At 34.3% G+C, this 26,336-nt stretch overlaps 1 protein-coding gene across 1 annotated transcript; it reads right to left on the bottom strand.

Annotated features, from left to right (window-relative positions):
* Positions 1 to 1,300: 1,300 nt before the first annotated feature.
* Positions 1,301 to 23,943, bottom strand: pitpnc1b (phosphatidylinositol transfer protein cytoplasmic 1b). The gene is made up of 10 exons (XM_073847178.1): positions 23,510 to 23,943; positions 21,160 to 21,308; positions 14,933 to 15,021; positions 14,750 to 14,757; positions 14,543 to 14,614; positions 11,236 to 11,328; positions 6,182 to 6,337; positions 6,024 to 6,087; positions 5,773 to 5,859; positions 1,301 to 3,158 (listed from the first exon to the last, which is right to left on the bottom strand). The coding sequence occupies exons 1-10, from the start codon at positions 23,555 to 23,557 to the stop codon at positions 2,998 to 3,000; spliced, it is 927 nt and encodes a 308-aa protein (XP_073703279.1). The 5' UTR covers positions 23,558 to 23,943; the 3' UTR covers positions 1,301 to 2,997.
* Between the last annotated feature and the right edge of the window lie 2,393 nt (positions 23,944 to 26,336).

The following is a 26,336-nucleotide window of genomic DNA, read 5'->3' as shown; positions in this document are numbered from 1 at the left end:
TATTGAATATTTTACCTCGATTACAATTAATGAATGATTTTTGTTATTTTATTATTTTATTTTATTATTAGATGTGAATCTGACTCAAACGTGCCACTCATGTGTGAGACGCTGCAAAAGACGCAAACGCAGTGGTCATACATGTCCGTATAGTGCCGACTACACACGCGGTAGTATGTTTTCAATTGGATAAAAAAAATAAAAAAAAAATAACCGACATCAGAAGATGACGTTGGTTAGAAGTTCTGAGTTTCGGTTTCGGTTTACTTTTCGATTAATCATTCAGCCCTACTTGAATGTGGTAGTTGCGTTGCTGTCTATGCAGGGTCAGAATTAGGGCTGCCCCCTAAATGCCTGTTCACACCAAGAACGATAACTATAACTATAAAGATAACATTCCAAAAATCGTTTTAAATTTAAGAGAATAGCAGAGTTCACACCACAACTATAATGATAACGATACAGGGCAACGATATCGTTTGGATCACTTTCAGAACTATTTTTTTTTTTACAGCTGATGAACGATAAAACACTGACAGCTAATCAGACTTCATTCAAATTTAAAGGGCTTGTGCATTTGAAATAGCAGGAGACATTGTAAAGAAGCAAACAGACGTTGCACAGCAAACAGGGTAACATAAAACATAAAATTACCTCAGGAATTCAGCACTAGTTTGGACAACATTGTCTTGCCTCCTTTGAAGTTGCAGTAGAAAAGAGTCCGTATTGTTTTTATTCCACTTAACTTCACTGTTTAGATGCTCTCGAAACGTGCATGCAGAGGACATCTACTGGTTGAAGTTGTGTAAATGCAACAAAAACAGACAGCTGTCATTCACTGGTGTGAACGCAAATATAGTTATCATTGCATTTATAGTTATCGTTATCGCTCTAGGTGTGAACGGGCCTTAATAGTCGACTAAATGTTAGTCAACGAGAAGAGGCTTTTATTAGTCGCTTAGTCGCAGAAAAAAATTCCACAGGAAGTGGCATAGTTAAGCAGTTCATTAACGGCTTGTCTTTGTGGTAATACAGTAAATCAGGCAGGACATTCAAAAACTCACCGACATTCATCGACCTCAAATATGGCTTTTGATCTGAAAGATGTGTGTAGTAGCAACTTTACATGGCTGCTCAATCTAATGTTAACCTAGGAAAATGAATACAAATGAAGTGTCTGTGCGTAGTGTGGAAGCTGAACAGTAGCGCGCTCACTGCATGACAGATGGAGGCGTCAGTGTGGTCACTTGCTTTTAAAATACCCTGTCATTTTTGGTAATACAGATAGGAGTAATACATCTTTTGAATTTGTAAAGACTCTGTGTTTATTTCTGTGCACTCAGAATAACAACGAAACATTGCGCTTTAGTAAAGTGTCAAAAACATTTTTTTCCCGAAACTCTGTGTATACTTGCTGTACAGACATGAAAAATGTATCTATAGAGAGTGAAATCTCTACTTTCAAATGAACCAATTCAAACACAACACAACACAAACATTCTCAGATTATGTAATTTGTATGAAACATGCATACAGGCGCATCACTACTGCGGAGATGATGAGTCAAGGCCAAATTATACTCCGGCCATGCGCGTACAACAGCGCATGTGCAAGAAAAAGGCAGCAGAGAGGCAAGAGTCCAAACAATTGTACTGCGCATGTGTTAAACTCGGCAATCCGTGCTCATCCACGGATGAGTATGCTTTGAAAGCTGTGCGGATGCGATTGCATGTGAGACGCGTCCAGACGTAAAATGTGAAGTATACCCAGGTCTTTTGTGTCACCAACTTCATATAAGCTGAAAACAAAATAAAGCACTGGTTTATCAAGAAATTATTAACACGTAATGCAGTCCCCCTACTGTTTTTCCCTGACACATTCATAATTATTATATCTGCTGGTGCGCTGTGGTTATGTAGGCAGATAAATTAGGCTATGTAGGCAATTAAAGGCTCATTATTGGTTTATTAATAACTGTGCAACTAATAGTCGACCAATGCTTAAAATAAACTACTTAGTCGACCAGAAAAATCTTTAGTCTAGTCAAAATGCTGGATTTCATAAAAAATATCTTAATTTGTGTTCTGAAGACGAACGAAGGTCTTACAGGTTTGGAACGAATTGAAGGTGAGTAATTAATGACACAATTTTAATATTTGGGTGAACAAATGCTGTAATGTATAAATAGAACAGATAAATATAAAAAATGATCAAAAATTTTTGGCTAATAACCAGAGTAGAACCAGAGTATCATGCATCCCTTAAATTTATTATGAAAAATATACGATGATATGGCACTTTCAACATTCCTCGGTTTGTTTGAACGGCTTGACTTAACAACGTTGGCTTTTTAATGTACATGAGCTTATGGTTTTGCACTGTCACCAGTGGCGTCTTACAAAGAAAGGTGTTATATCAATGTCAAATAACACATAATGCCTAGTTCCTTGTAGTCTTTAGTTTTATCACCCAGAGTACTATTGATAATGTTCTTGCTGTGTGCTGCACGACTAAACAATCGGTTACATTCCGTCAATGTATTGATACAGGGTCAAAGGTTAGTCTCAATAACCCGTAACCCACTAGAAATTTCAGCTAGTCACTCACGATTGCTATAATCCATATGATCGGGTTTCACTGAAACAGTCTACTGATTATGTTAATAGAGGCTTTTCACCTCCGTTGGTGTACATTCATGTTGATACGCAGTGGAATAGACCATTTGTTCAATCCATTTCGGTGAGGTTAATGAGAAACGTGAATTAAGGCACCGTGGTTTCACTTCATGATGAGCCAGAGTCTTTTACATATTATCTACAATATATCTACACGATGTTTTTGTCAAATGCCAATCTCTGGAACACTACAAGTCCAGTTGGAATGGAGAGCAGAGAGTGACAATGTGGAATGTCTTTCTAGTTTTGGTTGGAAGTCCTGATTTTTGCTAAATGTCGTTACTGGCAGTGGTCACTGTGGTGTGAGAATGGAGGACGGATGTTATTCCGGGGTAGAGTTTAATCTCATAGGATTTTTGAGGGAGGACGGGCAGGATGGAGAGCTGGGAATGTCTACAGTCTTTACCCCCATCTTTTTCAGTGACGATTCATCCGTAACAGAGATGGAGCGAGTGAAGCTGGGTCGCACTGGAGGAGCAGAGTCTGCGAAGCAGAAAAGAAAATCTGTTTTTGTAACATGTTGCATCAGTTTTCCATATTAATAATCAAGTTGCATCACAGTGCTGACTAAACTGTAACAGTTGTGATGCAGTATAAAACGCTCACCAACAGAGGGCAGTGTGGACGCTGAGAGAGGACAGTAAATTCACATTGAAAATCTACATCACATTAACATTTATTCATTTGGCAGACACTTTTATCCAAAGAGTGTATTCAGATGTATCCACCTTGTTTTTCCCGTAAGAGCGGTCGCTGCAATGTGTAAATTTTATGGGTCTGTCTTCCGGTCTCGTCTGCATCCAGCTATTTTTAGCTGCACAAAAAAGCTTATTTTGCTGCTGGATATTGCAAACTGGTGTGTCTTACCACATTATTTTAATGTATTATCTTCATTATGTACACTGGTTTGTAGAGCAAACAGTTTTACTGTTCACCGCATGTTATTCTTCTCGTTGTTTCCCTATAGCGGCTAATGAAGCGGAAATCTCTCTCATAGGCTTTCTTCTGTGTTGAAGAATGAGGTGAATTCAAGGTATATTTTATCAGTTGCTCTTTTTTTTTTAGGGAATCGAACCTATGACCTTGGCGTTGCTAGCGCCATGTGCCATGATTGTTTAAGCAACAGGAAAGGATAAAATCTATTTTTAAAAATTAACTCAAAATTGAATCTGGAAATTTTATAATAAAAATTAATTAAAAATAATTACTTTTTTTTTTTCATTGAATTGGTCACTAAAGACTCACAACGCCATATTTACTGAAAGGAAAACCGATTTGTGATTTATATATTTAAGAATTTCTTTGATCGAATGTCCCATTTTAAATGATATTAGACAGTGTTTTTTTACTCAGAAAATATACTAAAATACATTTTTAACAAGAAGAATTTTAGAATTTTTATCATTGATTAAACTGAAAGATTCTAAGTGATTTTTATTTGTACTGGTGTTGTTACTTTGTTATGTTTTTGTATAGTGATTGCTTCTTAAGAAAATCTAATATTATTGTAAGTGATGTATTGAAATAATTCTGTTAATGTTGCCATGAACATAGCCATTGTTGCTGATATGGCATTTAAACATAAATAGATAAATTTTTTTTATTTTCGTGTAAAACACATTTTAATAGACTATTCATTTTTAAGTGATTTTACGCAAGCATTTTTATTCAGGAAGTATATTAATGGATATTTTTAAAAAAGGTTTCTGCTGTAATAATTTTTGAATGTTGTAACGCCAGGCCAGCAGAGGGAGTCCTCACCCATGCACTGACTGTTGCTGCTCCCTCTGCTGCCTCGTTGGTTACTTCCTGTTTGGTGGGCATAAAAGGCAGCCATTACCAAAAAGACATCGCAAAGTATTGTTTTGCTGTGTGGACTCTAAGCGTTTTCTCTTGTTTCATTGCCTTTTTGCCATGGTTGTTTCATTGTCATAGTTATTTTGCCATTGTTTTGTTCTGTTTCATTGCCATAGTTTTTCCTTGTTTATTTGTTACTGCCCTCTCTGGATTTTGACTAACGCCTGTATTTGTGGATTACGCTATTGTTTTGCCCTGGATATATCTGTTTTGTTGGAGATTGACCTTGGATTGGCCTGGCTTGACTACGATCTGTTCATTAAAGCTCGCACGTGGATCTTACACGCTTCCCAGAGTCCTCATTACAAATGTTCATTATACGTTAAACTGAATAAAATCGATATAATTGCTATTATTACTATATAAAAAAAAAATACAAATACAAACAGTAATATTGTGAAATAATATTGCGATTTAAAATAGTCATTTTCTATTTTAACATACTTTAAAATACAATCTATTTCTGTGATGCAAAGTTGAATTTTTAGCATTATTACACCAGTCTTCAGTCACATATGATCATTCTAATCTTCTGATTTATTATCAAAGTTGGAAAAAGTTAAAAACGGTAATAAAGCAGGCATAAATGTTAAAAACAACAGCATTTATTAAAAAAATATATTTTTTAACAATATACTATATAATATAAGTTTGGGGTCAGTAAATTTTTATTCTTTCTTTTTTTTGTAGGAAATTAATACTTCATTCAGCAGGGATGTGTTAAATTGATATAAAAAAAGTGATAGTAAAGACTATATTGTTAGAAAAGATGTCTATTTTGAATAAATGCTGTTTTTATTTATTACTTACTTTTTATTTATCAAAAGAATCCTGAAAAAAAAATCACAGGAAAAAAATATTAAGCAGCACAACTGTTTCTAAAAAAAAAAAAAAAAAGGATATTAGAATGATTTCTGAAGGATCATGTGACACTGAAGACTAGAGTAATGGCTGATGAAAATTCAGCTTTGCATCACTAAAATAAATTATATTTTAAAGTATATTAAAATAGAAAATTATTTTAATAATATATTATAATATTACTTCCTGCATTTTTGATGAAATAAATGGAAATTTGATGAGCATTAAAAACTTTTAAAATTTTAATTTAATTTATATACCGATATAATCATCCTGTTGTTTTTGCCATGAATATAGCCATTGCTGCTGATACGGTGTTAAATCATAAATAAGTAGACTGAGTTAAATGTTCACTGCTGGTAATATAATTTGAGCATACCTGTGCAGGTAATGTCACTGTTGAGTTTGCTGTTGGTTTCCTCCTGCTGTTCTCTCTCGTACTCTCTCACCTGCTCGAGTGTCATTCCTGCATGCACAAATATTTGTAATGTGTTCACTGCGTATTTGCGAAGAATTAAGATAGATGACGTACTGCGATCGAGTGCCAAGCAAGGATCAGGATTCTTTTGTGTACTCAACAGAGCATGTGGTTAATTATGGTAATGAAGCATTGCAGTACATCTCATTTACCATGCCACTCGTCAATCCATGCCACCGCCTGTCTGTGTCCCACCAACAGAATGTCACGAATGTTCTATGATGAATCATAACATACCGTAATATGACACATGATGGGATTACATGACTAAAACAGAATGGTGTAATGTGTGAGATGTTATGGTCAGTACCCTGTGAATGAAGTCCTCTGTTCGTCCCTGGAAGCCGTACACCTCAAAGCTACAGGTGACTCTCTTGTAAGAGCACATGATGGGTTGAGCGGTGTTCCTCCAGCCATCCACTAGGGGTCCCCGGCCTGTTTTCTCTGACACCCAGTTGCTCAGATCCTGTTTGTTTTAAGTAGATACACATTACCTGCTGAGTGAGCAGATCATTGCTTGTTCGTGTGTGTGTGTGTGTGTGTGTGTGTGTGTGTGTGTTGCATGCTGCGCATGAATTACTGTGCAGGGGTGACATTATATTTCACAGTTGATCATGTGGTGTCCCATTTTTAAAGTGTTAGAGGCACAAATCTCATGCTTACGGTTTTGAGACCTATTAGATATGTTTGATTAACTATTATCGAAAATTGACCTAAATTAATCTAGCATGAAAAGTAGCTGCTATTTTATTCTGGTATTTTAAAAGAGTGCTTTTAGCCAGTCTGTTTTTAACAATATCTTTTAGCGCATGATCTGTGGAAGTGATATTCAGTTAATTGTCATACAAGCTGTTATGAATAATTAACTCATTTTAATGAGCAGAAATGTAATATTCCTGTGTCCCTGTTGGTGCATGCATGATTTTTTCCTGTTACGAAAAGTGTCAAATTTCCTTTAAAATTGTTACAGAAGAAAAAACATAATCTTGGACCATTTCAAAGCATGACAAGTGAATAATCTTATTCTTTATTTCCTCAATATTAATGCATATTGTAATGTTTTGGATCCTATGAAATCTGTTTTTATTTTTTCCCAAATGCTTTAGATTTTTCTACACTCTGTTTCAATGGTTAAAATAAAATTATTAAACAAAAAGCATGTCTAATTAATTGAAATTATGAAAAAAAAATCAAGAAAAAAAATAATTTAAATAATACTTTTTTTTTTGGTTAAATTCAGTTTTATTTTTTACCAAATTAGGTATTTTCCACTAATTTTCTGAATTCAATTTGAAAGGAATTTTAATTATCTAAAGCATCTAGAATTCATTGATTTTATAATTTAATAAATAAAACATTTATAAAATATTTATTTTATTTAGTATTACATTTTTCTGGTGAATATTTTCTTCTGGTAGATATTCCTTAAAAAATATATATTTTTTAATCATATTTTTTATGATTAGTACTGTCATTACATTAATTACTTTTTATTTTCTGTCACAGTTTCTGCAGAATTCGTATTTTTGTGGCTTAATATTCACAGACACTAGTCCATATCATGCTTTGCTTTAAGTGTACTGATCTACCTTTGATGTATTCATTCAAAATTATCATTCAATATTTGAATAATTAATTTAATAATTAAAATAATTAGAATTTTATCAGTTTATAAATGCTGTTCTTGTCTCCATTAAATGAAAAGCGTTAAAAATTAAATCAAAATATTTATATTTGAAAGCCATCATTACAATGATTAGACCAAAACTGGATTATCAGGCTTGTTTTTACTAATTTATAATGATAGTTTATAGATTATAACATAATCAGTCTTTTAACAACTTGTAATAATATAATATAATATAATATTGGAACGATGACTCGCCCATCCCTACTTTAAAGTTTTGTTTTGGTGCCTTTTGTGTCTAGAAGTGATACAATAGTTTGGTTTAACTGCCTTTTGTCAACAAGTCTGAGCTTGTCTTTGGTCTATCTCAGCTGTTTTTTTTTTCTCTCATTGAAAACTGTAATCCTTTGGATTTGTCTTATTCCTAACTCGGCATATGACAGCTATGGATTTAAGGTTTGCGCGTGACTGAATCTGAGCATGTAACATGGAAACATGCTTTCCTCTGATGTATTGTTTGTCCACTGTAAAAGCGGCAGATTGCAATGAACTGTATCTCTAAGTAGAGCACACTGAGGAATGTGGTTTTTTTGTACTGCTTGTCTTGCGGTTTTTGCTTCTGTACTTGGGTGCACACAGTACTCATGTCTCTGCTGTGTCACTTAAATGCTAGCTCTCAAGACGTTTGCACTGCTGTCAGGCCACAAAGACCTGAGGAACACAGATGCTTATTTGTGAGTCAAAGTTGTTTGCCATTCTGAACTGAACTCCAATTCAAATCTTGGTCAGTGCAGATTTGCCATTTAAATTGAAAGAAAACAAGAAATTATATCTGCTGTAAGTGTAGTTTTTAATAATATGGTTTATTTTTTGAATGAATTTGCTAGAAATGTTATCATACACCCAACATATGTGCTATTTCCAGAAAAATTACATTATATTATTAATCACTAGCTAGATTTTTATTCAAAAATGAATGCACAAAATTGGAATATCGCATAAAACATTTGTGAATGTTTTCATCCAACACTGTTTTCATCCAACGAGGCAAAGAGAACAAAATTGTCACTTCCTGATCACTAAGAATAGTTGAAGAAGCCACTGAATCTAATTATCATTATATATAATAAATTACTTGCACCTCAGAGCAAGCAGACGAAACACTGTAAATCCAGTCATTGCTTTTGGATGTGGATGCCTGCTGTTTGGGAATGCAGTTCTGGGAGGCAATTATACAGAAATACTTTGACAACAGATTTTGCTCGGGCATTTGAATGGCCAAAACTAAATTTCAGATGCTGTCCAAGGAGATTGGTCCGCTGATTAGTCAGGTTATGCCATCCCATAGCGCAAAGTCACATGACTTTTTTGATGCACACGGAGGAATTTATTCTGTAAATGTGTTTCCATCTTTCATTATTCACATTTTCTCTTTTTTGCACAAGTGTTTTTCGACAGAAATGTAATATTCCTGTGTCCCTGTTGGTGCATGCATGATTTTCTCCTGTTACAAAAAGTGTAAAATTTCCTTAAAATTGTTACATTAAAAAAAACATAATCTTGGACCATTTTAAAGCATGACAAGTGGCAATATTCCACACGGAGGAATTTATTCTGTAAATGTGTTTCCTTCTTTTATTATTCGCATTATCTCTTTTTTGCACAAGTGTTTTTCGACAATACCGATTATTTTATATTTTAAACAGATATATATGTCTGGTGTAAAAATGAAAATGAATGTCACATATATAACAAGGGTTCTGATGAAAATGTTCTTTAAGTGCTTTCAAATTATTTTATCGGCAAATCTTTTTTGAAAAAGGCCGATACTAATAACCATAAAAATGCTTTTAAAACGTTCTCATAAAAGTGTAAAAAGTTTTTGCAAATTACAGAATTTTTTCCCTCGAAATATGCCATTTCCATTACTCGTTTCTGATGCGATACTTCAAAATGCGCATAAAAACAGAGTGATGGAAACATAGATAGTGTTTGAAATTAGGGATTGAACGATATGTGATTTTTAGGGCTGATGCCGATACCGATGATTACAGATCAAGTAGACTGATAACCAATGTTTTGAAACGATATATATGTCTGGTGTAAAAATGAAAATGAATGTCACATATATAACAAGGGCTCTGATGAAAATGTTCTTTAAATGCTTTAAAATTATTTTATCTGCAAATCATTTTGACAATGACCAATACCAGTAAACATAGAAATGCTTCTAAAACCTCCTTAACAGAGTGTAAAAAAACTTTTTTGCGAATTACAGGATGTTTTCCCCGAAATTTGACATTTCTGTCACTCTTTTCTGATGGGATGCATCAAAATGCGCATAAAAACAGGGTCATAGAAACTTAGATAGTGTTTGAATTTAGGGGTCGACTGATATGTGTTTTTAGGAATGATGCCGATACCGATTATTACAGATCACGTAGACCGATAACCAATATTTTGAACCGATATACATTTGAAGTGGATCAAAATAGTTAATCAAAGTTGTCCTAAGACAAGAACAGGTACTGTTTTGGTTTTAGGTGATGAAAACTCTAGTGTTAGGGCTGATGCCGATACCGATTATTACAAATCAAGTATGCTCCTAAAGTTTGCGTGCAGCGGTAGCTTTTTCTTCGGTTTTTACAAAGCGTAGCCACACTTTTAAACGCTTACCGCATTCCATCGTGTAGACTGATTTTTACACTACCACGTAAGGTCCTGGCAGATTGCACACGCGAAAGGTCCTGGCAGATTACTAGATGAAAAAATGCACCCAGGAATCGAAAGAAGGAATCGAAGTTTGAATTTTATAACAAGTATCCGATTCTTTATCTTAAGTATCCGATTCCAGAATCGGAATCGATTTTCGATTCCCAACCCTACAGATCAAGTAGACCGATAACCAATATTTTGAACTGATTATATGTCTGGTGTAAAAATGAAAATGAATGTCAAATATATGTCAAGGGCTCTGACAAATTTTTTCTTTAAATGCTTTTAAATTGTTTTGTCTGCAAATCTGTTTTGAAAATGATGAATCTAACCAAAAAATGCTTAATATCGGTGACGATAATCGGTCGGCTCCTATTTGAAATGCTACTTACAGTACATACATTATTTTCTGAAAACAATGTAGTAAAAAAAAATATTCCAGTTTAAAAAAGTTTTTGAAGTTTTACTGTTTGATTTTGCCTTTTATTTCTACTTTTCTGATGATTTTAGTACACTGACAGTATAAAGCCAGTTAATTGTTTTATATGAAACAACATGATGTCTTTAATATTTTTCTCAAAAAGTGTAATTTGCTCTTTATACATAAGGGTGTCTCACTCCTTTCGATCAAAAAATTTGAAACCCCCTGCTGTATGTCAAATAAAACATATTTTGATGTTATTTTAATGTGACAGCAATCAGTTTAGACTCAGTTTAGTCTAATGAGCTGAGGGAAAAAAATGTAGCCTACATACAGGGAGATAAATAGGCATAATTAGTACAAATTAATTATTTATATATGTTTGACGAAACTTGTGTTGAACTAATGAAATCCCTCTTATGTAGATTGCGGTTCCATACATTCCTCTTCCTGCTGTTCCGATTCAAATCCTAATTTAGCATCCTGTGGCGTGTGGCCAATTCAATTCGCATTCCAACTCATGAATTGAAAATGAGAAAATTTTTACCCAACCCTGATTTTGTTTTGCCATGTATTTATGCATGTATGAATGCGTATGTACCTCTGATTTCTTATAATGCTTGTCAGGGATCGGATCGCTCAAAATATCCAAAAAGCAGATGCTGTCCTTCTGAGTGGGGTCATCACCAAACACCTGCACAGGAGACATCAGACGGCATGGTCAGACAAATCCAGCAAAATATCAAAGTACACACTGCTTTCTTATTCCAGCTAGTCCCTAATGCCCAAGTGAAAAATGACACTGCAACTTCAAGTTTTGTAAACATGGAAGAATACAAATGCACCAGCTTCACCATCTGATTGAAGACAATGGGAAGCTGTTTCAGTGCTCAGAGCGATCTTCATATAAAATACCGCACAATGCAAGCGGTTAAACATTCTGTAGCCCATTACAGAACCTTGACACACTACATAACACAAGACCGTAGGGCGTAGGCAGAGACTCTGAATTAATGCAAAAAACATGGAAACAAAGAGAGCAAAATCAAGCCTACTATAGGCAGAAGTACTGAATTATGCAAACTACTGCAGGCCAATGGAGAAAGAAAGCAGATAACAAGTCTTAACTTAAAGGAGGCCTGCCTGGACTGTGCAGCATTGCAGGTGCAATGGAGTCTCAGAGAATGAATGAAAAATAAGCAATTAAGAAAATAAGTGGGGTTCTCTATTTTGTCTCTCCATTTCAGATGCTCTCTAGTCTTTCATGTTGTTTATGCTTAAAAACATTGCAAGTGTTTTACAAATTCCTGCTTATTTTCTCCTCCGTTCTTTCCTCTGTTTGTCTTTTTTATCTGTCTCCTCGTGAGAAAAGCTGTTGGAATGTTTACTGTTCCTCTCGTCTGATGTGTTGACAGTTGCACCAGTATTATTTTCATTCGTTTGAGTTGTGTAACTTGCTGTATGAATGTGCTTGTGTGCTTGTGTCTTGTTATTCATTTAGTGTTTAGTGCAAAAGCTGGGACTTTTTCAAAAGGTACACCTTTGTACAGTACCTTATTTACCCCTGAAGCATGCATATTAGTACCTTAAAGGTACATGTTAGTACCAGGGAAACGCCCCATTGATGGCTTTTATACTGTATCTGTTTTTTTTACTTAGAATGTAGTACAAATTTAAGTGGAAAGTCATGTGTGCATGAATGAGGGAGTGTGTCTGCACCCTGTGTTGTTTCTTAAAACACCTCTGTAGTTAAGGACAACACATTTTGTGTTATATGTGTTATAATTACATAATTTGTATCAATTATGTACACAAAATGACTCAAAATGTGTTAAAATAGTCAAACATTAACACATCCTTTTTGAGAGTGTACGTATATGTGGAGGGAAAGTTTGGTCAGCTGGAGGAAATGGTATCAGTTACAACATATCAATAACAGAACTTTCCCGCCATCTCCCTCTGACTTTCTTTCTTACAGGCAGACTTACTCATAAATCTTTGAGTCGCTTTGTGGCAGGTTGGATCTTGTTTAAGTCGTATTTTTCATTTCTTAATAACAGAGAGCACTCCGGGGCACAACTGCCTCTCGCTCTTTCATTCGCTATTTGCAAACAAACACACTGCAAACCAGTAATAACTCGACTCATCACAATAAATGCTAAGTAAGAACTCTAGAATGACAACACGGCTAAATAAATTGTCTGTTTCTTCACTTTAAAGCAGGAGTCATTAAAGGCCAGCTAAAAAAAAAGTTTTTAAAATCTAAAGCTTGTGCAGTTGTTAGTGCAGTTTTATGGTTATTGATGTATGGAAAGACCTCGGAGCGACTCATGAGATTGTATTTCCTGTGAACAGCAATTTTTCCTATTAAGCTCCATTAAGAAACCAAAAACATTTGATGTCATGGTGAGAAGTTATTTAAAAACAGATGCACAGTGTTCAAAAGTCTGGTGTTTTATTTTTTAAATTTTGTATTAAAAAACAGTATGTGTGTCTATTTAATATAACACATATATTTATTATTTATTATTTTTTTATTTATTGTAATGTTTTCGTCTTATTTTGGACAGTACATTTTTGGACAGTAAGATTTTTTTTAATGTTTTTTTTTTTTTTTTTTAAGAATTCTCTTCTGCTCACCAAGCCTACATTTATTTGATCCAAAATACAGCAAAAGCTGTAATATTGTGAAATAGTTTTACTATTTAAACTAACTGCTTTCTTTGATTATAATTTAAAATGTAATTTTTTCCTTTGATCAAAGCTGAATTTTCCCTCTAGTATTTGGTGTCACCTTCAGAAATCATTCTAATATGCTGTACAAGAAACATTATTATTATAATTAGCAATACTATAAAAATAATAATAAATGTTTTTGAGCAGCATAATATTAGAATGATTCTGAAGGATCATGTGACTGGAGTAATGATGCTAAAAATTCAGCATTGAAATCACAGGAATAAATTACATTTTAAAATATACAGTATTCAAATAGAAAGCTGTTATTTTAAATAGTAAAAATATTTCAAAATGTTACTGTTTTTGCTGTACTTTGGATCAAATAAATGCAGGCTTGGTGAGCAGAAGAGACTACATTTTAAAAACATCAAAAATCTTAACGTCCAAAAGCGTTTGACTGGTAGTGTATATATGTATATGTATTTTTTTTGTAAAATAAAATGTTTGTTTTGGAAAGAAGTTTCTTATGATCACTAAGACTACATTTAATTGATCAAAAATACAGTAAAAGTATACTGTAAAGTATTATTATAATTTAAAATGTCTTTTTCTTGAAATTTTAATATCTTTTAAAATGTAATCTATTCTTGTGATGGCAAAGCTGAATTTTCAGCAGTCATTACTACAGTTTTCACTGTCACATAATGTATTAATTTACATTTTTTGTTAGTAATGTTAATTCTTTACTGTGATTTGTGATCAATTTAATATGTCCCTGCTAAATGGAAAAAAAAATATACTAATATATATATATATACTAATAGATATATAACAGAGCACCAAAAATAAAAATGTGGTATTCATTAGCTGAAGGCACATCACAGTGAGTTCTGGTCTAAACTGCTCTGTTGATTTAAATACAAGAGACCTAGTTTTGCTACACGTGCCTGAACCAAATCTTTTTGACCTATACGAGTAGTTTGGGGCCCAGCTTTAAAGGCACTGGTGTCGTATGTCACAGGAGGTAGGTGGAGTGTTTGGATTTTGCTTGACTGTTACTACTGAGTGCTTCAGAGACAGACACAAGCACAATGGCCTTTACAAGGACGCGGCAGCTACGTGTGCCGCTGATGAATCGTCCTCCTTTAAGAGGATTATCTCCTGTAAGAACACACACTGTGTGAGAGCGTGTGTGTGTGTGTGTATGTGTGTTGCCATCTCTCACTCACATTTTCATTGCAACCGTTGTCATTCTCAAAGCGCGTCTCAATCTTGACATGGAACCTCGGTAGGAAGGAACACTTTTGGAAAGAGTAAAGAAAGGAGAGGGAGAAAAACGAGAAGGGGAGAGAGGGAGGTGATTATGTTGTATGCTCAGTGGCCAGTTAGCCCAGAGCAAACTGCATGAGTGTGAGCTGACATGTGAGAATACTTACCGTGTACTCTATAGTAAAACACCAGTGGACGGAGAAAGAGGGGGTGTGCAGAAGAGAAATAGGGTGTTAGGTCACAGCTGGTTACTGGTGCGTTGAACAGACAACATGGATGTATGTGCCATGTGACGATAAGTTAATATTCAAACACTGGTGTATTTCTTGTAACAAAATGCTTAAACTGACCTGTTACGGTGTAAGGGTAGAAGTTCCAGGCAGTTTCTGTGATATAAAAAACCATGGGGACAAACTTTCTTATCCAGGTTGGCAGTTTGCTGAACGGAGACAAAAAGGGAAACATGAGAAGATGTTACAACACCACAGACATAATAAACAAAGACATAAACAGCCCTCGGCTTAATCCAGCATTAATTTACATGTGGGTATATGCAAGGTAGTACTGATTTGGCTAGCATAATGCAGCAAAGAATAAAAAACAAACAATCCTGAATTTAAAAAAAAATTAATGTAGTATCATGGAAGGAATTTTATTTCACTATTTGCAGGGTATCTGTAGATTTTTTAAAGTCAAATTTAAAGCTTTTTATGACTCTTTTTAAGAGCTGCACAAATAAAATTAATACCATATGTGCGGGGTAGGGCAATGTCTATGGTAAAACATTAAACCATACAATAACATGATTTACAATTCAGATACAGGCTTTCACAAACAGAAAGTCTTATAAAATGATAAACATCATATTTCAGCCTTTAAACTATTTTCAACGGTGAGCTATTATGCCCCTTTACAAGGTGCAATATAATTCTCGGGTATCCCCAGAATGTGTCTCTAAGGTTTCAGCTCAAAATAACCCAAAGATCATTTATTACGTATATCATTTTGTAAATGTAATTTTGAGTGGAAGCAGAAACAGTGTTTTCGTCTCTTTAAGTGTAAATGAGCTGCTTCTCCCCGCCCCCTTTTCCAGAATAGGGCTGTGCCTTTACAGATCGTACTTCAGATGCTCTGCAAAAAAAAAAAAAACATCTGTTTGCTTTGGCGCTGAAATTATGCTTTTCTAAAGCCAAATTAGTTTGAACTTCTGATATAGGGTTTTCTGAGCACACACATCCGAAGCATGTGCTCAGAAAAAATGTCTGTCACACAGCATGTGAGTGCTAAACAGTTCTCTTTTAAGTCTTATTGAGCTTAAATTGTCAAATACACACAAGTTAATGTTAAAAACACTTCGTAAACAGCTGGGAATGAAATCACATTTTTATGTTAGATTTGTTTGCTCGTCTGTGCAGCCAGTGACACAACAGTTAGCATTTTTTGCTCTAACTTTTGCTATGGTGTTAGAACTGGTACACCATTGCCGGCGCCGTGGGTGGAAACATGCTGAAAAAAATACTAGTTTTTCCTTTTTCATGTTTTCTGGGTTAGTAAATGCACTGGGGACCCATTTATTGCACATAACATGGAAAAAGTCAGATTTTTTAAGAAACATCTTACTGTGTCAATTGTTAAGATTTTTACAAGTAATGTTAGCTTCTTGTCAGTTCTTCCAGTTAACATTTACAACTGTGTTGTACTAAATATGGGTTGATTTTCGCATTAGTCTGAACAAAAACAGCTGACACTCTTATTAAAATGGCATATTTAGGGCTCTAGACAAAAAAATCTATTAAGGAGCCACTGAATAACACAGAACACAGAACAACACAGAATAAGCATCTTTTTTTTTTTAACTCTATCATTTCAGTCATACTGTCATGTGTTTATGCCTAATCTTTTATTGTCTTTATTTGCATTTTATTTCATCTTGTAGATGTCCTGGGAACTAAGGTTCACTTAAAGTGGGAACTAAATATCTTTTCCAACTTGAGAACCATATACAGTCACAAAGAATTGTTTATTACACAGATTATGTGCTAATATCATGGACCATACCTATATGTCCGCATCGTTTATGCTTATTTTTCTTTATTAGTTAAATTTAATTTTATATGTGTTGAATTTTATCTTTAACTCCTTGCAGATTCAAAATTTGAATATGCAATATAGCACATACATTTTGCAAAGTGCTCCTCTTTATAGTTAATTTTTTGACTGATGAGCTTATGGACACCAAATGGTTCTTAAATGTATTGTTCGGTGGCATTGTTTAAGCTATACACGTTTTCCGCGGTTTATAAAATATAATATAAAATATAAAATAGTCTACCTTTTAATGTCCATTCATGTTTATTTTGTACTATAGTAGTAAAGAGAAAGTACTGAACTGAGGCGCTAAACTAAAATGATTGTTCATGTTCATTCTCTGCCAGCAGGTGGCGCATTTGGAGCAGCAGAATGTAGCGGTTTAAACCCTCTGCTATCAGGCATTACAGGTAAGGTGAAATGAAGCTGCCTACAGAGTTCCATTCATGTAAAAACACCCATGTCAGGTTTTGACTCTAAAATGTGTAGCACTCCTATTTATTGAAAGAAATACTTGAAGTTTAATCACAATTCTTATCTGTCCTTTGCCAAATTGAAGATGTCTTGAAATTATAATTAAAACATTTCTTGTCCACCTTATTCTTCAGCACAGAAGTAAGCCTATGGGCGAGACTTCCGGTTCATTAGCTGCTATAGGGAAATGATGAGAAGAATAACAACATGCAGTAAATGGTAAAACTGTTTGCACCAAACCAGTGTGTTAATTAAGATAATGCATTAAAATAATATGGTAAGACACACCAATTTGCAATATCAAGCAGCAAAACCAGTTGGAAGATAGCTGGAAGGCAAACCCATAAAATTTACAAATGGCTGCACCCACTCTTACAGGAAAAATAAGGTGGATACCATTGAAAGTAGGGTATTTAACTTTGTTTGCACCCGCGGGAACCTTGTATTTAAGATGGCCCGTTGGGCAGGGCGGTGATACATTTGGTAGCCCAACTGAAAGACACAATACTTTCAGGACTAGTTATTTTGTGGGCCCTGCAAATTAAATAGTTAAATTTAGATGTGATCACAAGTATGACTACTCAAATTGACAATCTAGCACAATATTTCTGGTGAAGCTGGTTGGCAAAAAATTCTTAGTAGTTTTAGTAGTGTTTTATATTTAATATTTTTCTATGCACAGTGTATTTGGACGCTTCTGTTATGCTTAAAGTTGCCTTTCAAAAGTATGTTATAAATGATATATTTGTTAGCATAAGTTAATGCTTTACTGTGCAATTAGTATCATGAACTAACAATGAACAATACTTAATCGAAGGTGATTGTCATGCACATTTGGTCAGTAAAGCCAGTTGTGTAATCAGTAGTAAATCTCCAGCACGTGCTATCAGATGGAGCAGCATTTACTACACAGAGCCGTAGTTCACTGAAAAGCTACGCAATATTGCATTCATTATTACAGATGATTTAATCACGCGATGCGTAGCTTCTCAGTAAACTACGGCTCTGTGTAGTAAATGCTGCTACATCTGAAAGCACATGACAATACCACATTTAATAACAAGTTTTTAACTCTAAACTCACTTCATAACTTCAGTCGAGGGTTTGAAATAAATCTTTCTGTGAGATGATGTGGCTTCTTACACAGAATAAGGCACTGATATTCGATATCGATTCGCTATCAATATTTCATTTAAAATGTTAGTTTTGCAGACATGTGATCCATATTTTGATATAAATGCTGGTAACTGAAACTCTCCTACTTAAGTTTATTACTGAAATACACATCTACATTAATAATAGGGTGCACACAGTTGTTTATTTTAAACAACTTTTATTTTAAATGAACCCTGTAACAAGAAGTCATAAATATGTGCATCCATTGTACACCATGTAAACAAACTGCAAAATGCACATTACTGTAAAAAAATAAAAAGACTGTAAATGTGCAACAGTGAAATCTATTAAGAACTTCAAACATGTTTAAGAAATAAAACATTTTTCTAAATTCAAAACGTTCAAAACAGGCCCATCATAAAGCCCTTGTCTGCGTATACAAAGCATTCTAACTGTCCATAAAACTAACAGTTCTTAACTACAGCCTAATCATTTTTCTGCAAAAAAAAGCAGCTGATCAACATGTTCTGATCTGATCTAAGGCAGCTCCTTTGCGCTGTGATTAGATCACCAGCGTTTGAGAAAACTCTCTCAGCAGGAACACTAGTGACACCTTCAGGACGAGAGGTGAATATTCATATCCTCTTACGTGAAGCACGTGCATTAAGAATCGATTCGGGGATTTCCCGAATCGATATCGTTGCGTTCAACTGAAGATCGATTAAAATCGGAGAATCGATATTTTTTACCCAGCCCTAGCATATATAATAACCCGTAGCAGATCTACACAGGTGGAGCTGGGGAGGTGGAGGGTTTCTGACGAACTCTGAAAGCACACTGAAAAATGCTCTAGTGAATGCTAACCAGTTATTTAAATGTAAAGCAGCAAGGTAGTTAGCTGCGCTATGCAACTTAAGCCAAACAGTTTGTGCCAATTAGTTTAACACTGTGAATATCATCAGTTTGTATCAAAGACCCATCAGAAGGTTTAATGACAGAACTTGGCATTCTGAAATGAATAAACAATTTATAATTGTGCATATAAAATGAACCTAGATTAAAAATGCAGTAAAATCTTGATACCTAATGTATATTAATAATCATACAGGTAACACTTTACAATAAGGTGTAATTTGTTAACAGTAGTTAATGTATTAACTAACATGAACAAACAATGAACATTACATTTATTACACTATTTATTAATCTTTGTTAATGTTAGTAAATAAAAACACATTGATTGTTTGTTTATGTTAGTTCACAGTGCATTAACTAATGTTAACAAACACAACTGGTAATTTTAATAATGCATTAGTAAATGCTGAAATTAACATTAACTAAGATTAATAGATGCTATAGAAGTATTGTTCATTCTTAGTTTATGTTTACTAATGTAGTTAACTAATGAACCTTATTGTAAAGTGTTACCAATATATTTCTGTACAGGACAAATCAGCAAATCAGCATTACTAAAGTAATGATGCTGAGAAGTAGCTTTGCCATCAAAACATTAAATTCAATTTAAAATATAATCATATGGAAACAGTTATTTTAAGATATAGTATTTCACAATATTATAGTTTCTACTGTATATTAATCAAATAAATGCCTCATTGAGCGTAAGAGGCTTCTTCAAAAATAACAATAAGTATGGTAGTGCATATACTGTTTAATGTTTCAAAGTTAGTTCTGTTAAAATGTCTTGCATTGTTTGTTCGCGGTAGCTGTTTGTTTTGATATTTTGTATCTAAGTTTGTCCCAAGTGTCCAGATACTTTTTGTGGGCCACTGTAGAGATCCATGTTTGCTTGTGTTTTGGGTCAAGAGGTCAAACCGCCATCACAATAGCTATAAGTCTCCCTTCCAGAGGTGTCTGGTGCCATCTGTCCCTTACAAAAACACAGTCAGAGTCCAAGAAACCCCACTACCGAGAGAGAGAGAGAGAGAGAGAGAGAGAGAGAGAGAGCAGGCGAGATAGATAATGAACTCAGCACTGTAAGATAAGGCAGCACAGAGACAGCGTTTGAGATTTACAGCCTGAGGACTTGAGTGATGGATGGGTGGACAGAGGATGAGAAGAGAGGGGTGGAGAAGAGAAGATGTAGATCATTCACGGTCAGCCAGTTGTGTCGAGCGCCACGGAAGTGGCCTCGCGTTCTCACACTCTCTCTTTCCCATTCCTGAAGTGACAGACGTTGCCACAGCGTGTCCCGCGGAACAGCACATTCCCACCAAACAACTGCCGTTACATTACAATCCTTTGACGCTCATATCTTGACGATACTAGTTAAATTATTCATAATTACAATGCAGCGCTTCAGCATGATGCACTTGTAAACAGCACATAATGATCTCGTCTGCGGTAATACCAGCATTTGAATTAGACTCACATGCTCCACGATAAGATTTATTTGACCATTAGGAACTTAATGCTCTGCCCTTTTGGTCTTTGCTAACACATTAATGGCTTGAAAATTTTGTTTTACTGCTAGAGGTGCAGTAATTCATATTCACAACAGCATCTAATGACTGAGTGTGTGCGTGTGTGTTTTGTCCTTGTAGGGCGAGAGTGTAAAGAACACAAGAAAACAGGCAATTACAATAAGTGTGTGTGCATGTTCACGGCGTGGGATGATATCAGATCGAATGTGTACGTGATCTTCTGTCGGACGCTTATGTTGATGTGTAATCCAGCTTGAAGCCCGACAGGAAGAGGGGTGGTGTTTTTGGAGGGAAAGTGAGCGATGGATGGAGCTCTGCTGCATGCATGAAGGTGTTAGCTGCAGTCATCAATAATAGCTGATCGCTGGCACGTTGGCAGGTGGGTGATGTAAACCGTGAAAGAAACAGGAGCGCTTATGCGTGCACGTATGTGTGTGTGGAAGTGTGTGCGATCTCACCTGTTGAGGTAGATGCGTTTCTCTGTGATCTGTCCAGCTCCGTGTTTGGGGTCTGTGCAGGGTTCATTACGCACGACCTCCACCCCTTCGCCTCCTCCGCTCTGCTCACTGCTGTGCTTGCTGATCATGTATAACTGGCCGATTTTGTACTGTAGAAGGGAGAAAGAAATTGCTGACCTCGGTTGGTGACCTCATATGTTTCACTTCTCTTTTTTTGGACTTGTTTTTAGCTGAGTTGAGCAAAAGTCTAGATTTAAGACATGACTCACTTTGAGCTCATGAGCTGGAATCTGAATTGAATTGGAATTTAAAAGGGAATGACAGAAAGTTTAATTCACAGAACCCTTAAAATTAATTTTTGAGACAAAGTGTAAATATTTACATCATTATTTTTGGACTAATTACGACAACTTATTCCCTGTTCCGTATGCCATAAAAATAAATTGCAGCATTTTGGGAAATTGTGTTCTTTCATAATGAGCCGTGAAATATGTTAATTGTAATATAACATCTATAAATTAGCAAATCAGCATTACTAAAGTAATGATGCTGAAAATGTAGCTTTGCCATCAAAACATTAAATAAAATTTAAAATCTAATCATATGGAAAGTTATTTTTAGTTATGATATTTTATTGTTTGTACTGTATAAAATGTCATTAGTTTAAAGCTTTTGAGAACTTTTTCATCCATGATCCATGAAATAAAATTGTATTTTTAATATATACATATAAAATACAGATTTAATATAATACTATATATTTCAAAACAAATTTAGTTTACATATTTAAAGTGAATATTTACATACTTAAAATTATGTATTGTATGAACTTTATAACTATATTTAATTAAATATTAATTTAATTAATAATTCTATAAATTATTAAATAATATTATATATATATATATATATATATATATATATATATATATATATAATCTATATTTTAATATGTGTATACACACACATCAATATATACATATGAAAAATATAAATTGTGTAATACTAATTATTTTAATATACATTTAATTTACACATTTAAATAAAAAATGTACATGTTTAAAAAGGGTCAATAACAAAATTATGAATAATATGAACTTTATGATTATATATAATTGAAATATTAAAAAAATATACTTATATTTTAATTTAAAAATGTAGATTAAATATATTTTAAAAGATATATTATATAAATTTTACATATGTAGATATTAATATGTGTGTGTGCAAATAATATTAATATTATGTGTGTATAATTTAAAATAAATATGTAAATTAAATAATTTTAAAATATATAGTATTATATAAAATCTATATTTTAATATGTATATAAATTAATGTGTGTGTGTGTGTGTGTCTGTAATATATTAATATTGTATGTTTATATATATATATATATATATACACACACACACACACGAATATATTAATATATACATATGTAAAATATACATTTGTGTAACACTAATTATTTAAATATATATTTTAATTTACGTATTTAAATTAAATTTTTTACGTAAAAGGGTTATATGTATATGTATGTGTATATCACATATATTTCATGAGTTTAAAACTCCCATAAATGCTAAACCCTTCCACTTTAACGTCACTCTTTGTCGTAGAGTGTTTGATCTCTCATCTGCCATATGTTATGTTTTGTTTTGTTTTGTTCTCTAAAGACTAAAGTGTTCTGGATGCCTCATTTTTTCCGTACAGTCTCCGGAAAACTGTGTTGGCAGCACCGACACATTCCCGCTGTTTTTCCGAGGACTAATTCTTTAGAAATCTGTTAATGTGAAAACTCACTCCAACTATCATTGTCACCGAAGATGACTACAGAGACCTTGTGAGGCTTAGAGAAAAATGCTGTCCGTACGCACAACAAAGCTTCTCCAGAAAAAGGGGGCGGTGCTCCTGTCTGGAAACTATGCGGTCTAGTGCTGATGTACTCCATAGACTATTTCTGTGGCAGACTTTTAGGTCAGGTGTGCTTGTGTGGACTTGTCTGATCAGAACGAGCACAAGTTGGCTACTTGAAGGTGAAACATTAGCAGACTAAACAATTCCTGACCCCCCCTTGTAGAAATCCCAAGCTGTTTGTGGGAAAAGGCCTTTGTGTTTTGTTCCTAGCCTTGAGGTGAATAACTCACTCCTGCCTTCAGAATAAAAGGACGTAACTGGTCAGACCCGTTCAGGTAAAGAAAACGGCTGAATTGGAGAGATTATGTAATACAACCCACAGACATGTACACAGAGGTACATTAAGGTTTCATCTGCGTAAACAGAGCGGAATAAAACTTGACTTTCATAAACGCTAAACCCAAACACACGTTAAAAGTTACAAACTTACCTCATCGACAGTGAGCGGCATGCATATCCGGTATTCTTTCATCAACATGGTTTGGTTTAAATGGGCTTTGTTTGATCCCTTTCCCTTTCTGTTTCTCTTAAGCGTCTGTTTCCTATTTTCAAACCGTGTCAGCGCATGAAACTGTCAAGCCGTTTCCGTAAAGCAATGTTGCACCCCTCTTCCTCTCTCACTTCACTGATGTCAGAGCTGGTCCTGTAAACTCTGCCAATGTGTAGCCGCCGTGTTTATTTTATTGTTCTCATAGTCTCTCTGTCTTTTGTCTGTCTTTCCTGGCTCTCTGTGTCATGAAAGTACTTCCTTAGCATTAAGTTCCTCCGTTCTGTTTTTAATTTGCGGTTTAATGTGATATTGCAGAGACACGAGCGAATCTGAAGCTTCCTCTCTCTACTTCTCTCTTACTGTGTGTCAAAGAAGAAAACAGCCTGCAGTTTTCATGTGTAACCTTGCCATGTTCTTTGCCCCTCCCTCTTCCCTCCCCTCGTCTCCGTTCTGTGTGCATTCTTTTCTTGTGTGCTTATCTTTATTCTTTCTCTCCTTCCTCACTCATTTCACCCCTTCCCTCCTCCACCTGACGTTACTTTCCCAATGCTAGCTCTCCATCTTTTTCATCTCTTGTACTCACAGTCCTAGTTTCACGTTCTCTGGTTTCTGTTCTGCTCTTTCTATATATCGGTATAACTTCACTTTGCCCCAGATTAAACAATCACACTCTGTTTACAATACAAAATGCACTGACCTGTAGTCTGTAGCGTCCTTTCCGCCAGACAGAAAGTCTGTGTGTGTGTGTGAGAGAGGTTTACACTGCTGTTCCAAAGTCTACTGTTCTGAAATACAACTTTTTTTTTAAAGAAATCAATACTTTTATACAGCAAGGATGCATAAAATTTATCAATTTTATGTAAAGACTTGTTTATTGTTAGAAAATAGATAAATATTTCTATTTCAAATAATGCTGTTCTTTTGAGCTTTCTAGTCATCAAAGAATCTTAAAAAAATGTTTTCACAGAAATATTTAGCTTCCCAACTGTTAATAATATTAATAATAAGAATAAGAAGAAATATTTATTTTTATGTTTCTAGATGGATCATGTGACACTAAGGACTGGGTTAATGGCTGTTGAAAATGTAGTTTTAAGATTTTACTTTGTGAAATACTTTACAATGTTTATTATTTTAAAATAGTTATTTAGTTATATTTTTAATAGTTATATATATATATATATATATATATATATATATTTTTTTTTTTTTTTACCATATTACTGTTTTTATTGTATTTTTTTGATCAAATAAATTAATTTGTGCTGAGCATAAGAAACTTATTTCAATTTTTTTTTTTTAAATCTTACCGACCCCAAACAGTTGATACTAAATGTTGTCTAAAAATACAAAAGTTAAATAAAATGTCAGGGTGGTACAACTTTATTAAAGCCTTATTAAAGGGAACCGTGGGTGTTAAAGGAGTAGTTAACTTTCAGAACAAAAATGTACAGATAATGTACTCATCCCCTTGTCATCCAAGATGTTCATGTTTTTCTTCAGTCGTAAAGAAATAATGTTTTTTGTGGCAAACATTTCAGGATTTCTCTCCATATAATGGACTTCTATGGTGCTCCCGAGTTTGAACTTCCAAAATGCAGTTTAAATGCAGCTTCAAAGGGCTCTAAATGATCCCAGCCGAGGAAGAAGGGTCTTATCTAGCGAAAAGATTATTATTATTATTATTATTTTCTAAAAATATTTACATTTTATATACTTTTTAATCTCAAACGCTCGTCTTGTCTAGCTCTGTGTGAACTCTGTTTATTCCAGTTCATGACAGTTAGGGTATGTCAAAAAACTCATCTCATTTTCTCCTTCAACTTCATTATGTGGAGAGAAATACTGAATTTTTTATTTCTCAAAAAACATAATTTCTTCACGACTGAAGAAAGAAAGACATAAACATCTTGGATGACAAGGGGGTGAGTACATTATCTGTAAATTTTTGTTCTGAAAGTGAACTACTTCTTTAAGACTTGTATGGCTTAATATAACATAAATGATGTCTCTTACTAAAATATGTGGTAAAAAACCATGAAATTTACTTAAAAAAAAAAAATCCACATCATTTTGTGCATATTTTGGACTATAGGGGGTGCCATTATTTCGATGACGTAAAATGGTTGCGCTCTGTGAGCAACTGGTGCTACCTGTTGCTATTTTTATCACAGCACAACTTGGAAAAGAAAATACTCATATGATGACCACAGCTACTGAAAGAGCTTACAGGTGGCAGTGGATATATGATCGTAGGTTTAAACCAAATGCCGTACCTTTTTCCTCAAAATGAGTCTAAATGCCTTCGGAAATCGAGTGAAATCCTCGCTGAGAAACTCTTGACAGGTGTCGGCATGTTTACATCCTGTCAGGATGGCATCTAACGTTTCTTGTCTCTGCCATTTGTAAGCTCCTTCAGTAGCTGTGGTCTACTAAAAGCCTCAAAGGCATCAGGGCTAAAGTGGAGAGAAGTCTTTGAGAAGTTTTAATTGTCCACAGGCATCTTCCCATTCTTTTCTCTTCTTATCACTAAAAGCAGTGAAGATTTAATTTGTTGCCCTTCGACTGATAATTACAAACAAAAGCCGTACAATGTGGCATCGTTTCGGTATTTTATTTTCCATGTTGTGTATTTCGAGTTGTGTTATGGTAAAAACAGCAACAGGTAGCGCCAGTAGCTCACCAAGTGCAACTATTTCACATAATCGAAAAAAATGGCACCCCTCATTGTCTAAATTATGTATGAAACTATGTGATTTTTTTAAAT

The sequence above is a fragment of the Garra rufa genome, chromosome 9 (genome assembly GCF_049309525.1).
Source record: "Garra rufa chromosome 9, GarRuf1.0, whole genome shotgun sequence".
NCBI lineage: Eukaryota > Metazoa > Chordata > Actinopteri > Cypriniformes > Cyprinidae > Garra > Garra rufa.
The sequence above is the reverse complement of the archived record's forward strand: the minus strand, read 5'-3'. Positions and strand labels throughout refer to the sequence as shown.